Source organism: Manacus vitellinus, unplaced genomic scaffold, assembly GCF_001715985.3.
Source record: "Manacus vitellinus isolate BGI_N305 unplaced genomic scaffold, ASM171598v3 scaffold_11_pilon, whole genome shotgun sequence".
Lineage (NCBI taxonomy): Eukaryota > Metazoa > Chordata > Aves > Passeriformes > Pipridae > Manacus > Manacus vitellinus.
This window is the reverse complement of record NW_021938895.1, coordinates 11,132,096-11,148,591: the sequence shown is the minus strand read 5'-3', so window position 1 is coordinate 11,148,591 and position 16,496 is coordinate 11,132,096. Positions and strand designations below refer to the sequence as shown.

The following is a 16,496-nucleotide window of genomic DNA, read 5'->3' as shown; positions in this document are numbered from 1 at the left end:
TCTTGGAGGTTTTCAAGGTCAACAGCATAAAGCTCTGACCAGCTGGTCTGATCTCACAGTTGATTTTTTTCTAAGGAGCAGGCTGGGCTAGAGACCTCCTGAGGTCCCTTCAGACCTGAATTCTCCTATGATCTCAGGAAACTTGCCATCAGATTATAGTGTATGAAAGAAAAGGCTAAACACAAAACTCCCTACATCTAGTTAATAGGAACATCTTACCTTTAGGAAGAACGCCCTTCTATTCCCTAACAGTCAGACCTGGCCAAACATCAGCCTGAAGTGTGATTTAACAATAGCTTCTATAGTTAAGAAGGAAACCTACACTAATAGCCGCAGTGAAGATGCTGAAAGCTTTGCTGAAAAACAGATAAAGCTTGTGAAGCTTGTGATTGACATGTTCAGACAAGGCTTCCCAATTTTAGACTCTGACAGTTTAAAAAAAAACCAGGAGTTCAATTCTCAGCCAACAGAACTTGCAAAGGTGAAGACATTTTAAAAAACAGGCCCCTTTCATTTAGTAGCCAGGGACACAATTTAAAATAAATTTTAGATATACTGATTTGAAAACTTTGCCTAACTTGCAGCAGAGATTTTTTGGTTTCTCATGTCAAAACTCAGAGTTAATGTCCTTTCTGAATACAGTGAAGTGGATGGTAAATGAAATATTTAGTGTACTAAAGTGCAGATCAACAAACAGACTCTTAGCTACCAGAGGAGATAGGTAAAAACCACAGAATGATGCAAAAAAATAACCTGAACAGCATCTTGAGCATTGAAATATGTAGTGATACAAAGCTGGAATATTGTAATTCACAAGACAAAATACTTCTGTAAGTACCAAAGTGTCCCAGGTAACAGGGAGAGGAAACTGAACCTCTGTCGTATTCGTGCAGCAGCTTGCCCTGAGCTGTGAGCTGACACTGTGAACAGCTACACACCCCGGGAGTGCAGGAAGCAGGGCCACGGCCAGATTCCAGAGGCCAAACCGCTGCCCTGGGTACTTAGGCAGTATAAAGCAGGGCCATTTTGCAGAAGTACTTAACCACTTTATACACTGGAATTCTCTTAGACCTGTTAATGAACTGTGCAAGCAAACAGTGAGGCTGAACAGAATAAAGCCAAGCTCCACCATGCAGTTACCAGAGCTCCCTGCTGTGGTGAGGATGTGACTTGAGCTCAACTCTAACAAAGACAACTTTGGTTGTCCATGCAATACTGCACTTCTTGACAGATCTAGCCTCTGAAACTATGTGAAACAGCACCTGAAAACATTCCCCAGCTAGCTCAGAACACTTCATATATTTGTAGTTCTCCTCAAACCAGATACTTCCAAACATCCCTACTCACACACCAGCCCTGCAGCACTCCCTCCCTGAAATCCCATCACCTTGCTCAGCTGGCAGGTTTAAGGAGTAGACTCTAATGTAAAGGCCTACCTACTCTATGGAATAGCTGATGTTTAATATTTTTTCAAGTAAATTATTCTTCTTCAAATAAATAATTTTTGTTTCAAATAAAACAAACTGTGTATCAGTAGCTAACATATTTTGCAACATTCATGAGAGTATGAAAAAATCACAGTATATTTCTTACAGTCTGTACTACAGCTTTGGTTTTATTTTGAAGTGTCAGACTGTGTCACTGGAAGCAGACATTCCCTCTGTGGTATTTGTACGCTGCGATGCAACAGACACTCAACTTGCCAGGCTCTCTCAACTTGCCAGGGTCTCTCAGCAGAACCCTGTTAAGACAAGAAGTAAGTTTATATTTTTTAAGAAAGCTACAGCAAAACTTGATACAGGATGCCTTTAATTAATCAACTACATAACTGCTCAAAAGGAGTTTTACTCCAAACTGGTAATTAGTTGGATTTCTTTTTTTGTTTTGGTTGCATACAGTGACCCACTCTGCTCCTGCCAGACCATGACATGGCTTGTCAGCATGACCTGTCACCTCTGGGCTTTCCAGGGCCCTCGGTGGTTAATGCCCAGGGCCAAAGCCCTACATCACCCCTCTGCTGGGTGCTCAGTGTCCTCTGACTGACCATGTAACACCCTGCTCCGCTACCCATCAACATGGCCCATCTTCCAGTGTGAAACCTTGACTGACTTGACTGATCTTTATTCATTTGAGGAAGATTATGATGACAAGTCAAATGCCACTATTTGAGGTAGGCAGGAAACACTGCTTGTACTGAAAGATTTCCATGGGGGTCTCCATCTCATTCGTGAAGTGACAGAGGTCTTCTGAATTGTGACCTGCTCTGAAAAGCTGATCTCCAGACAGCTGCCCTCTCCTCCAGCTTTCGGTCCTGCCTCTTATTTACACATGATATATGCATTGCACACAGGTTTTTAAACGTGTGTGTTTCTTAAATCTCTGCAAAATCTCACAAACTTTCTTATACATAAATTTGCCTTGTTGTCTATCAAATCACTATCACAACCCTCATAAAGTTTTTCTTTGCAGATAATGTGATATGGCTGTTCTTTTTCTTTTACAGGTGAGCTTGTTGAGAGACAGGCAGGCATACCATGCAACTTCTCCTAAATTCAGCAGTAGATGTAGGAGCAAGTGAATCCAGAAATCCTTCTAGGTCCCTCTTCCATCGTCTGAACTGTGAAAAACACAGCATTTGGCAACACAGTCCTTAGAGTTTAGAATACACAATTTTGTAGGAAAGTATCCCAACACAGTATTGACTTATAAGTGCAAACCAATATTGGGTGTATACTGAAGAAGAATCAGGCGTAAGTGAGAAAACTGGGAAACACAAATGAGCTAAAAAAGATTTCAGACTTATTCCTGCAAGTAGGACCACATATAAAAATCAGATCAGAGTCTCACTGACTTTGACAGTTCCCATACTGGACCAACAGGCATTTACAACCAAAGCAGCAACACATTTATCTCCTGTTGTTACTTCTCTTCTGTGACTGATATATTCTTGCATTTAACCAAGATATTTCCATGAAGTTTTTCAGTGTTTCAGAATAATCTCCTAAGTCTCTATCTTCCAAAGAAATCTGTGAGAATTTCTTAAGCTTCAAGAAACTTGTTACTGCACATTTTAGGAAAAACCAGCTCAGAAGTTGCCCTTGGACAAGGACTTAAAATACTGGCATACAAAACCTGATTTGCTTAACTACTGTGTAATATAAATGATCAATTTTGAGAAATATGCATTTTAAAAATAATGCAGTGCACATAGAGGCAAACATTAGCTCAAGTCTTGCATAACTGATACTGCAATACCCTCTTGTGGTCAAATAAAAATGTTTTGTCCAAACATCTGAACTTTTTCCTCCATAAAATGCCTCTCTAGACATCTTTTCCTTTGACTCAAAGGAAATTACTCACATATTTTTCACAGATTAATTTGTACTGCATATCATCACTTGTCTGGAAAAACCAAAAGACTAACCTCAGTCAGGTTCTTCCTCAGAATAATGGGCACTGACACTGCTTGTTAAATTAATTAATACAAAACAAACTTCTAAGCAAAGGCACCATCTTCAACAGTGACACTCATGACTTTTTTCAAGTCTCATGTCCCCAACCAGAAAGAAATCAAGATGCCATAATCAATTTGCATAGATACATATGGCATGAAGCCACAATAAGTATCAACCTATTGTACTATGGGATGAAAAGAAGTTCCCAGTAAATCAGTTGTACCAATTCAAATGAACAAATAAAATGCTAAACTGGCAGATGGTAAAAAGAGGGGAAACAGTTCAGTATCTGCAGCATGTCTGCTGAACTATTAATCTAGTAAATGGCCTAAATGGGATACTAGTATGTACAGTAGGGAATCTAGAGTAACACCCAGAAATGCCATCCTTGCACTCACCTTGATGTACATTGGTGGTGCACAACTACTCCCTTAACGACTTTCAGTAAGATGTTCTGAGAAGAACTTTGCAGCCCCACATCTGCATCAAACCCAGGATAGTTACAACTCCTGCAGCTTTGCAACCACCACCCAATGGCACAGACCTTTAACACCTACTTGCAATCTTTCCCTCCAGTGGCTGCATTTGGAGGCTGTACTCAGCTCAACAACCATTTTCAGCTTATTGCTGATTAATTTGCAGAAATTGACTTGAAGGAAGGATCAGAAGTAAAATAACACAGGAACTTTGTACAGAAGAATTAAAGAGCATTCCATGCACAGGAACAGACTTTCCATCGGGATCTTTTCCTGATCTGATCAGGAGATAAAACCTCAAGCATACTGATTAACACATCAGGTCTTCCAAACGTACCTCAGTTTCCTTTTAAAGCAATAACATGCTGCTAAAACACTATTCTCCAACCAGCTGCACACACTCCAACTTGGAGAGGACCCTGGAACAAATGCAGCAGGATAAGCAGATTCCACAAGAGGAACAGAGACAACTATTAGGCCAGGCTAGCAAACACTTAATTTCTTCAGTTCATGATAACGATATGTGGGTACATGACTTTTTGCTTTTTGGCAGAAAGAGATGAAAAACACTACTGAGGTTTCAATTATCTCAGAAAAAACAGCAAACAAACAAAAAGTCCACTAAAATTTAATTCAAACCCAAAGTAAATATTGGGGTTTGTGGTGGAGTTTACCTCTTCTTATGTTATATTATCGTAATCTTCAAATTGTGAAAAATTTTTCCAAATATAGAAGTATTTCTTGCTCAAACATGACTCATGAAGTGTTTGGATTGTTGTATAGTTGTAACTATTTTTAAAGAAATTATTTGCCAAATTCAGTATATGTTTCCCAATACTGCAAGCAAATAAGTTTGTCCAAAAAACCCTAAAGAAGCAGATTCAAAGTTCATTAGCATTTACCAGGAAGATGAAGCAAGAGACTAGAATTCATCTGGAGCTAAGCCACACTACTCAGAAACAAGTCAGCCAAGAATTTCAGAGGAAATTTATACTTAAAACGCTCTATTTTCCCGCAAGGTCACAAATACTTGAGGAAGTGAGTTCATGCCACAAAAGCCCAACAGGCTGACTGTAAAGACAAACACTGACATTTTGTATACTGTTTTGAAAATTCTCACTTTGTATACTAATGACCCTTTAAAGTTACTTAAAAATTGCTTCTCATAGTTGCTTAATACTTTCAGCAGAAATATATAAGTGCTTAAAAAGGGCTTTTGATGATCTCTGTTCTTTTTTTTAATTTGAAAATAAGGGGCTTTCAGCACAGATTCGTTGAAACACTTTATTTTAAACAAATAGCTCTGCCCCAAATAGAGTTCAAGGCCCTAGCAGCTGTTCCACTGGGTCTCTGCTCCTTTTCTGATGCATATTCACAAGTTAGACTTGTTTCCAATAGAGACAGTAAACACGCCAGGGAAACCAGCAACTTTCAGAAGCTTTTGCCTCTGCTACATAACCACAACAAAAGTCTTCCTGACATACTCAGCAGCAATCTCCTCTGCACCCTTTGCTACTACACCAGACTTTATTGTTCTAAGGATTTTGAATAGAGGCTGATCTCAGCTACAGTAGCAGTAATCACCTTGTAAGCTGAGAGTTTGCTGGTTACAGCTGGAGATCCCACAGCTTCCAATAACAGTAGTTTCTTACAAAACTGCTGTTACCATGAAAACCCCCTAAGTGTTCAAGCAATGATGCAACATAAAGCAGTAGGAAAGAAACATTAAATAAGAGGGAAGTAAACCAGTTCTGAGCACTGCCTGTCAGTGCTGCTGTGCACATTTGTTTTCTGAAAGCACTCCAAAGCAGCAGCTGAAAGAAAACGTTAGGAGAGAAGAGGCTTTGAAAGCACAAACAAGAGCAGGTTTAACTTTCTGAACAGTCACAATATACCAAACAGTGCTGGGCATATGGTAAGTCTCAAAAGGGACAAGTTGGGAAAGGGTTCTGGATTCAGGAGAAATACCTTGGTTAAGGCATTGGCAACCAGCAACCACACCCCTGGGGCAACCAGTCCCATCTCCATCTGTGTCTCAGCAGCACCCAACCAAACAGACCTGCCACCGCACAACCGGCTACTCAGGCCTGGGCAGATGAGCAGGCAGCACTGCAGCCAGACCAGGTCCAACAGGATAAGATCCGAAGAGAGTCTGTTGAGGCCAAACAGAGAGGAAGGCAAATCTGGTAAATCAGTTGTTCCAGTTCATGCCTCTTCTACTCATCTTGACAATGGTACAGATGCTCCCTGACAGCATTAGGGCTTGATCCAAAGCCAACACTATCAAATGAAATTTTCTTCTGCAGGGACTTTGGATCAGATCCTAATACCTTCCTTTCGAGGGCTACATTATCTCTGTTTTCTTTCACTGGACAAAATCTGTGCTAATATCTCCTGGCATGCTGAGCTTAAGTTGAAAAGAGATGCAAAGAACTGCATGCTAAGTATCTTTTAGCTTTTTAATGATTCCCACAAAGAAGATATAAAAGTGCCAAGCTTTATAATTTATTGCAGACATACTGGTATTATCACCTCTTCTCATACTCTTGGAAATGGCTGAAATGGAAGCTGAACAGAGTGTTCTGCCCAAATATGATTTGTATCCCCAATCTGTAAATCTACTGAATTCGCCCCATTGTTGTAGTCTTTCAGCAGACTGAGCTGCACACAAACAACCTAAGCTTTGACTGTACATAGACCAGTGACACAAAGGAACCCGAAATTAAGATCCTCTCTGTCTCTGCCACGTATCTTGAGTAAGTGTTTAAGTTCATATTTCATTGCACAGCATGAGTATGCCTATTAGAAGAATATCCTTGGTAAAATTAAAATCAGCTCCATTTCCAACTGTGTCCTATCCAAGCTAAAGGGATGAAAAAGAACATCACTCTCAGTATTTTTTAAAATGGGAAAAGAAACCATCTGAAAACTTTTGCACTCCTCAGCCTTCTGGAGGAGATACAGATCACAGCTCTGATTTCCCCAGACACATTTGCACTCTCGTCTGGCTCCATTTACCTGAGGGACAGGCTGATGCCAGGACTCTGACTCATGCAAAGCCAGGGCCATGGTGCCAATGTTATTCTCTCCCAGCTGTGCTGGTAAACTCAGACTCCTGCTCAACAAGCCCAGCTTGTTCCATACCCATTCCTTAGCTAAGGCAGCAGGAGGGACTCTGTGCCTGTCCCTGGGGTTCATGGTCATGGGTATTGGTACAAACTCACTTTCCTGAATAAGTAAGGTAACACATCATACAGCTGATGCAATTTTCCAATTTTAGCTATGAAGACAAACTCTTGCAAAAGAGTAGGACAGACTTGTGAAGAACAAGGTGCCTAAAGCTGAATTCATCAAACTACAGACCCTACAGCCTGCAGACAGCTGTCCTTCAGTTCCACATTCCCATCCCAAAACCAATGATGGTGGAAGGCTGCAACATGTTAAGTGGTCTGACTTGAAGTAGATATAGGTAAATGTCTAAGACTATGGCATTTCTCACTAATTAGCACCATTCAGTAACACCCAAATCTGATACATTCAAATCATGGCTGCATAGCATGATAAAAAATTCTAGGACCTCAATGCTGTGGTGGTATACCAAGACATATAGTGATAAAGAGAACAAGCATAAATTCGTTCTTACTTGCACTTGGGGCATATCTGCACTGGATGAGGGAGTGCAGCACAGAAATCCAATGCTCCACGTGGCTGTGCTGTACAGATGAGTTCAACTAGGAAGGATGTACACCTTCAGCACTAGCTCATTGAGCTTAGATGCAGCACAGGTAACTAGCTCAGAGACAACACAGGTGTCCCTTGAGCCCTGCTGCAAATAGCTGTACAGAACTGTTTCCACTCTTCACCTCAAAGTACTCTTACAATAGCAGGTGAACGGCCGCTTTCTCCATTTCAGGCTGGAGAAAAAAAAGACAGAAAATCAAAGGACTTACCCTGTAGTTCCACACCAGGTACAGAACTGAAGAGCAAAACTCAGGACTTCTGACTCCATTTGCTCCTAGCACAGCTGCCTATCCGCACAAAATACTCCCATGGGTGTTTGGGAATTCCTACCAGGAACTTCTGGCAGCAAAGTATTGGTCATTTAAAAAATAAGAACCTGTTTCTTACTCAAGGCATTGGACAAACATTTTCCAGAGTGATTCAGTATGTGGGTAATTTATTTGCATTTGCACAAGGAATGCATTGTGGACATGGTATCCTCATTTTTTCTTAGCAAAAAAACCACCCACTCCTCATGTAGTATGGAATAAAGAAAACCCTGGGCTCCATGACAGAAAAGACATGTTTGAAACAAGGAGTTTGCAGGTGTAAGAGCTGGGCTGTAAGTATCACACCCAGCAGTTAAACAGGCATTCAATTATGACCAATACTGACTATTTTATTTAAAGTCAGAAAATTTGACTCTGTATTTTTCACTTGTATTCTAAGATACCAAAACTGGAGTTTCCTTAAGTACTATGACCAAACAGTGAGTTTGGAAATGGACATTGAGCTGTATCCATGCTCTTTTTAGTTTTCATCAATTTGGGCCTAGGCTAATATTTCGAATTGAAGCTTACTTAGGCATACTTGGAAAATGCTTTATGACTAAACTCTTTAGGAAAAATAAAAGGAACCGAAGTGCCTTTCATCTCCTACCTATGTGTGTTCAATCTGTTTCAATGTTAACAACTCAGTAGAAAGACAAGCGCTAGAAAAACCAACTCCCTAGGAGAAAATTTATAAGATAATGTCATCACTAAAAATGAAAGAAAAAACCTCCCACATCACAACCATTCTAGAGCAGGCTAACTTCTGTCCCAGATGACATTTTATTCAACATAATTTTAAAATTACTTATTTCCCTCTGTTATCCCATCATAAGATAGCAGAAAAAACCAAACTATTGCTTTATGTTATTTCTACAAGTTTCATGTACACTCAATATGATATTTTAAAGTAAATTTAAATTGTAATTTCAAAAGCAAAAGCAGCTGGTATTATAAGTAAAAGTGCTGATATTATAAATAATTTCAGTAACTTGTATTTTTGTAAGAAGCAATGGATGTAATTTTGAAAACTTATTAATGGCCTTTGTTTTATCCAGGGTAAGAGAAAGGAGCTCAAGCCACTGCCAAACTATACAGCTGTGTTCTCAAGCAAAGTTCCCAATTTGACCAATCAAACTATCCTCAGTCAAATGAACAATGAACTTGGCAGAGCTCTGGTATATGGATTATTTCTTCAGCAGTGGAGCACGAAAGAGGAAACTTGAGGGTGAGCTCCAACTTTCCTAGTGTTTCAGTAACAATAGAACAGTAACAAAGCAAGTTGAATGGTTCTAGCTAAGTTGAATGGTTCTAGACACAGCATGAAAAAATTCCTCCATCTTTTCTACAGAGACCAACACTACTGTCTGGCACGGATTTTCTTTCAAGGGCAAAAATGGATGTTGTCCAGCAATGCTGTAGGAGATGAGTTTTCATTTTTGTTTCTTTAGATTTGCTGTTCTCAAATTCCCTTCTCTTACTCTTTTCTCTGGTTTAGCTGATAAAAACTCATTGACAAGGAAGCAGGCTTTCACATTTTGCTCTGAAGGCGTGTTGGCTCAGCAACCTGTCTTACACCCTCAGGACTGACAACCTTGAATTTAACAGGTTCATAGTCCCTAAAATCTGTGGTTGCCCAGGGAAACCATCATCGAGACAAACTGACACAATACCAAAAGCCTGTTCACTAGTGCCTCTTTATTACATAGGCTCAAACTTTATGACCTATTATTCTGTAAGGAAATATCAGCAAGCAGCAGAGCATGGAGAATGTACACACAATACCTGCCTTTTGAACTGTGCATAGCTTCCATAGGATCGTGCTCAGTTCTAGGTGGAGCTCAACACAGAATCCATTAGGATGGCCTCGACACAAAAGGCTGCAATCTCTCACCAGACCCAGGTGGAGATGAGTGCACTTATGTCTTGCAATTAAAGCTATTTTGTTTTTATGATTAGACTTCAGTGGCAGAAGGCAGCTCAGAAGCACATCATGCAATTAGCCCAAGTGAGGAGGACTGATTTCACTCTTTGCAGATATGAATTGTATTGGACAATTGAGTTCAGTTGGGACTGGAAAAGTAGGTTCCAAATGGGAACCTACTTTTTAAAACAGACATCTTCCAAATGGGAACCTACTTTTTAAAACAGACATATTCTCGTTCAGCTAAAAAGCTTTCTGCTCTCTCCTGTGAGAAGAAAACTACACCAGGAACTCACTTGTTTTCACACATCTGAAAGTGGGAGAGCAGAGAGCAGATCAAGACTTTCCTTGTCCCTGTGCTGTCCAGGAGCTTCTTGAAAAACTGCCCAGTCCACTCAGAGGTTACATATTTATTGGACATTGCATAATACCGAGAGTCATTAGACTTGCATGCCTTACTCTGAGATGTACTGAGCAGCTGCAAGTCTTTCTATGGGTCACAAACTCTACACTGAGTGGTGGATGTCCAGTATCTGTCAGGCTCAAGCTCCTACTCATGTAAGAATGTCTCATTTATAAAGCAGAGGGATTTTGTTTTTCAGCATGAAAGCATACAGAGCTCCATGTTTCCTAACCTCCAGATGGCACTCACTCCACATCAAGTAATCCACCAAAAAAGGAAGGCAGTATGGCACAATTCCTTTTACATTTCAAGGGACATGAAATAATTCCAGATTCTTGACTCTGTTTACTGTGTATGAATCCAGAGAATCCTTCTCCCAGAGAGTTCCTGCAAACTGGAGGGTAAGAGGATGGTCTCAGCAGGGCACAATTTAATCCTCCCACTTCACTTAGAACCGGCATTGTTTCAGCTGAAGCACTTCTCCTAGTTTTGCACAAGACTTTCCACATATTACCCTAAAGATGTGGGCCGCTAAGGAGAGTTTAAAGAAGCAGTGATGGAAACTGGAGTACGGGAAGACATGTTATATAAGGAAAGATTAAAACGACTGTTAAAAGTTTAACATGAAGAAGAAAAAGCTGTCTTGGGAAGAGGGTAGCAGTCTTTTGATACATGTATAACTCTGGAATGAGAAAATGAATCATTTTGCACTTTATGTGAGTGGCAGGTACCAGGTAAAATAACAAGCTTAAATTATAGCAAGGAAGAATCGTGTTAACTTTTCGGAAAGCTAGTAGCAAGGATAATACAGCACTGGAATGGATTCCCTGAGGAATCTTCACCTTTGAAGGCTAAACACACACACCCATCAAGAGGGATGTATTTAACAGGGTTTATCTTTTACTGTATAAATTGAATCACTATCTAAAGAGCTCTTCACCAATTCTCTGTCTATACCAGAGCTGCTGGTATATACACTTTGCAAACATGATTTTTCAAATACATTCACAAAAAATTTAAAAAACATCTATTTTAATTATACCAGGTTTAAATAGATTTCACATCTAAAATACAGATTAATCACATAATTTTTTTGATTGAAATATATTTCTAATCCTTCTAATGACTCATAGAAGATGCTTTTCACAAAGTCTAGTTGTGTCTCTTTTAATCACATACATCTGAGAGGTTTGTTTAGTGCCCTTCTGACAACCTCATAAAGACATTTCTCAAGTTCCCCGTTGAAATCAATAGCAACTCTTAAGCACTCTGACATCTTCATGATTAAGGGGAAAATGTCTAGAGAACCAAAGTTGCCCACATGGAATAGATGACATAACCTGTGTGATATGGGAAAATTGTGTTGAACTGGACACCTTATTTTGTTCAATTATTACACTTTCCCTGGAAATGTAAATTATTTTACGCTACTGCAATTAGCTCTCCTCTGATACCCAGCATTACACTTCCAAAGTTAGTTTGGGTCTCTCTACCATGTGCAGCAACCTTCAGAAAAGACCTTTTGGGAATATCCACGGTCCTTATCAAAACTGCCTCAGCACCTGCAAGCAGAAGGCAGCAAACAGATATTCTGTAGACATCAATTTCATGCCAATTTTAACAGTAATTTCTCTTTTATGATAATTAACTTTGCCAACTAATCCTTATTTACATAAGCAGAGAGTCTTAGAAAGATTGGATGAGATTACAACAGTAGTGAAATCTGTAAATAACCAGCGGAAATTCCATTTATTAAAGAGATTGTGTAGATATTAAACTGTGTGGTAAGTTACTTGTAAAGCATTCTTATGATGTATCACTTGTGCTTATAAGCATTTTTCCCTTTTGTTGCCAGATCTTAAACAAGGGATTATGCATGTTTAGACAATTCATTTTCTGTACTTCTTTCAGTTAAACAGCACAAGTGTGTAGCTATATGACTTAATTCTTTCCTTATGTATACACTGCTTTCAATGTTATATTTTTGAGGATTGTTAACGTTAATTGTACCTTGGTGCACAGGTGTTTCCACTGCCTCCAGATTTTGTGTGTTCTCTTTTTGAGTTCCATTTAAAATAAAGAAGTGTGAAACATATATTTTAACAAAACATAACATAGGTAAATTTATGTAAATCTGTATTTTTCATGCTTTTAGGACGGTCTTTGTTCCCAGGTGGCATCTTAACTAAAAAGTTTTGCTTTATAAGATCAGTGATAACTGTAAATCCAGTTGTGTTTCTTAGAAACTGTATTTAAAACTGCTGCTTGATCTTTAGATTACTCTAAAGTAAACAACATAACCAAATGGATTTTCCTACGAAGGTCTCCTCGTGCTGTGAAAATTACAGCATAAACAGTAAGATTCCTTGAACTGGTTAGGATGAGGATGATTATGTATGAACATTAGACGGATAATACTGCCATTCCAGGCATCATATGTTCGTATGCATTATGTACATACACATTCACATGCTTTGCTTTCCATAAAGAACACACTATAGAACACGATTTCTCAACTGGAGTTCATCTTAAAGCAGACAACAGTTTTGTGAAGCGGGGTGTTTTTTGGTTTGTTGGTTTTAGAAATCAACAATTAGGGCCTCAAGCTGCATTTCCTAAATCCTGCCCAGGGAGAAACCAGTAAACCTTTCCTAACGTAGGATGTCTGTCTTAAAAACTCTACTTGCTACTCTGAATTCATGTCAGTTATGTTTTCCCTCTTCAGAAAACTTCATGTTTGCTTTGATAAATTCCCTGAAACACAGAAGAGTCTCCAAGTAACTCAGGAGTTCTGCCAAAGGCTGAAGAGGTGCTCACACAGCCATGCCCACAGTCCTCTTCTGTCACAGGGCATAGATGCCACAGACTGACATCAGCTTGTGACCTTCTCTAAGCCTCTCTGAGATGCTGTATGTATCTATGTATCCACAAGAGCGCCAGCACTTAGAAATGGAATTTCCAAATATCTGGGGTTACAGTCTCACCTCAGCACAAGACCTTTATGCCAGGCCAATGGAGCAAAAACATGGTAAATTTCTCTTAACTACCTATTGACCCAGGGGATGGGCAGAGGAAAGTCTCAGTTGGCATATACTGATTGAAAAATTGCATTAAGAAGTAATCTGCAAATATACTGGTAAAATAACTATAAAAATTATGAGATTTGTTTTCACCTGATCACTTCAAAGTGTGGGTTCACTTTGCCCATTTACTAATGACCAATTATCATCACTGGATATATTTTATACGATCTGTGAATTAACAAATTAACAAACAAATTAACAGTAACTCTTATGTCAGCTGCAGGTATTGCCGAGAAAGGGAAACAAAATCAACCAACTAGGTACTGTAGAACCACCTGCAATTACCACGAGACTTATTAGCAGTTACACCATTATGTCTCTTAAAAGCCAAATGGACTACAACTAGTAATACTACCACTGTGTTACCATAGGGATACATTAAAAACCCTATAAAAGCCACAGAGTGAAATCAGCACCTGGTGGTGTTTCAGACCTGGTGAGATGATCTTCATTGCTAGAATAAGCATGATTATACTGTAGCTGCTCCTCAGTGCTGGCATATCCATTTGCACACTCTGGGAGAATCTTAAGACCTTTAGTAAGAATGCAGGAGCCATCACACACCAGGACCTTACCAAGGGCTGTCATCATGTACTCACACTTTCAACTCTTACTGGAGCCTCTTCTCCGAGTAAGCTGGATGTAAGCACTGATCTAGAACAACACCAGTACCAGATCCAAAAGCTACAGCTCAAGCTCCTCTCTGGGCTACAAGCTCAATGTTGTTTTTCTGGAAGGGAGACTAGTTAATATATTTTCCTTCTCTTTTGCTTCTTCCAGATCCTTGGCTTTGTTAGGTTTTTGGGTTAGGTTTCTAAATCTGTGTTTGGTGTTCTAGGCTCTTTCAGTACTACTTTTTAGCTAGCCATATTGTTTTAAATAATATGCCATTACCTATATGGGTTGTCTTCAGCCCCACAGGTTCCTCAGTTGTGGAATCTCCTTTATTTTAACCTAGAGCTTAAAACACCAATTACCTATAAAATTAACTGTTAGCACGGTAGGCTGTAGAAATAACCAGTGCAGAGAGCACTCTCTGCATTCCTTGTAAACCCACAAATTTTAAGGCATTATTTTGTTCAAAGACTCAACCATAATAAGCCAACATCATTATTGGAAAAAAAAGTCTGGTTTGGCTTTTTTCTTTGGTTACTACAGGAAGATTATTTTCCTCCTCTGTTTTATTTTCAACTGGACTCAACATATGCATTCCCATTTGAGGTGCAGCAGTGTTAAACCACTGCCCATCTGCTGTGGAACAGGAAATCTGCATTGGAGACTCAAATGTTATAATTTTATTCAATGACTTGCAATTTCAAATGGTTCTGCATTCTGCTGAAACTGCTGAAATTTGATGTAGAACTAAATAATTTAAACACAATAGGAAGAATTTCTTATATTCTTCATAGATTAAATTTTTTTGTTGCAACCTTGAACAGGGCTGCCCAGCACTGCGACGTCTGCTCCTTCCCTAAGCTGTTACTTACACGGCCAGTGAACAGATGCAGAGCAGGATCATTACACAGACAGGGCAGGGGAAGGATGGTAAATCATTCTGCTTAACTGAATGCAATGCAAAGCACGATGTATTTTTTAAAAATGTGAAATGCTGACTAAAACTGCATGCTTAATGTCCTATTAAATTTAAAAACAGTTGAATAAAATAGGCTCATGGACCTGCTTAAGAGTTTGAAGTCAGTTCGGCTTCTTGATTACTCAAGTAAGATACAAGACAGTGCACATTATTGATAATTTTACATCACTTTTTGGATCAGCATCCACACAGTAGTGAAAATACACAACTTCTACCTTAAATATTGGTCTATTATTCTCAGATTATCTAAAATGACAGACACATCTACACCTCAGACCCAATTTTAAATGAGAATTTCATCTTGTATGATGCATTTCCCAACTCTGTTTCAAGTACATAATAGTCCCACAAGGCTGAGGACTCAGTTTATCAAGAAAATCTTGGAACAGTTATTATTTTAAGGCAAATTGAAATTTTCTTCTTTTAGAGTTTACTGACTTTGAAAAACTTGATTAATTTGAGTTATATTAACAGAAACACAGTTTTTAAACTAAAACTCTGTATTGGGGGGTGGTATTTATTTCAATCAAGAGTTTTGAGATTTTATGTAATCATACTTCTTCCTTTTATGACTGAATTACACAGACATGATTTACAAACTCAGAATTAGTAATACTGTTTTAAAATACCACTAAGGGAATGTGAAATAAGTGCAATAAACTTCTTTTAAGCCATTTTAAGAACTATTAGTCATACTGAAATACAACTTCCATTAAAATGAAAACCAAGAAATGTTATGCCTGCGAATAACCCATCATTTCAAAGCAATTATGCTCTAGGTAAAACTCAGGATTAATGGTGTGGATTTGACATTGTAGTAGTCCTGGTAATATACAGGCATGAAAGAGCCAAGATTCTGTACGTGTGTGACCAGTACAAATGCAAATGTGTTGGATAACCACTCATATTTAGTTCTGACAAGTTGGCAAGTACGAAAGCTCTAAAACCCATGCTTTACTATTTTTATGGATAACTGTGTATGGTGGGTAGGTGTATCTTCCGGGGAAGCTGCTCCATCTTTGATACTATGACAAGTTCTGCATTCAGGCACTTTTAGATTTGCTTAGCTTTTTTTCCTGTAAAAATGAAAGTGCTGCTGTCAGAACTGTGCCTTCCCTGCTGCGGGAATTAGATCCAGACAGCGTGACTTGAAAAACACGGCCGCTGGAGCACTCGAGACTCCACTTTGGGAGAAAAAACTGAGGTCTAGCCTGCAGCTCCAGCCCGGGGCTGAACCTGCTCCCGGGCGAACACGGCCCATGGCCAACACAGTATCACAAGATCACTGTTCTGGGGATGTTGTTTAAGGTAACAAAGAGTCATTCCAACACCAACAATCTGAATCTGGAGCGGAACGTGTCTCGGCCCCGACACCGACGGAGTTCGACGTGGGGAGGCCTCAACCAGCGCCCGAGAGCTCCCGGGCAGCGTTCGGCACCACTGGCACGGGGGTGACCGGAGCCCTGCCCCTCCCGAGGGCACCGGGGATGCCACTGGGTCCAGCTCTGCCCT

At 39.5% G+C, this 16,496-nt stretch overlaps 2 protein-coding genes across 2 annotated transcripts in view; both read left to right on the top strand.

Moving 5' to 3' along the window:
* The first annotated feature begins 5,843 nt into the window (after window positions 1-5,843).
* CUNH2orf50 (chromosome unknown C2orf50 homolog) lies at window positions 5,844-9,228 on the top strand. Its single transcript, XM_008932733.3, is given in 6 exon segments — window positions 5,844-5,912; window positions 5,914-5,969; window positions 5,971-6,117; window positions 8,381-8,420; window positions 9,039-9,160; window positions 9,162-9,228. Coding segments are annotated over 6 exon segments (501 nt in total).
* A 4,706-nt stretch (window positions 9,229-13,934) lies between these two features.
* SLC66A3 (solute carrier family 66 member 3) overlaps window positions 13,935-16,496 on the top strand; it is a 9,801-nt gene continuing 7,239 nt past the window's right edge. The window contains exons 1-2 of the mRNA XM_029965779.1: window positions 13,935-14,032; window positions 16,257-16,292. Of these exons, the coding sequence (XP_029821639.1) occupies window positions 13,935-14,032; window positions 16,257-16,292 (134 nt within the window). The remainder of the gene's footprint in view (window positions 14,033-16,256; window positions 16,293-16,496) is intronic.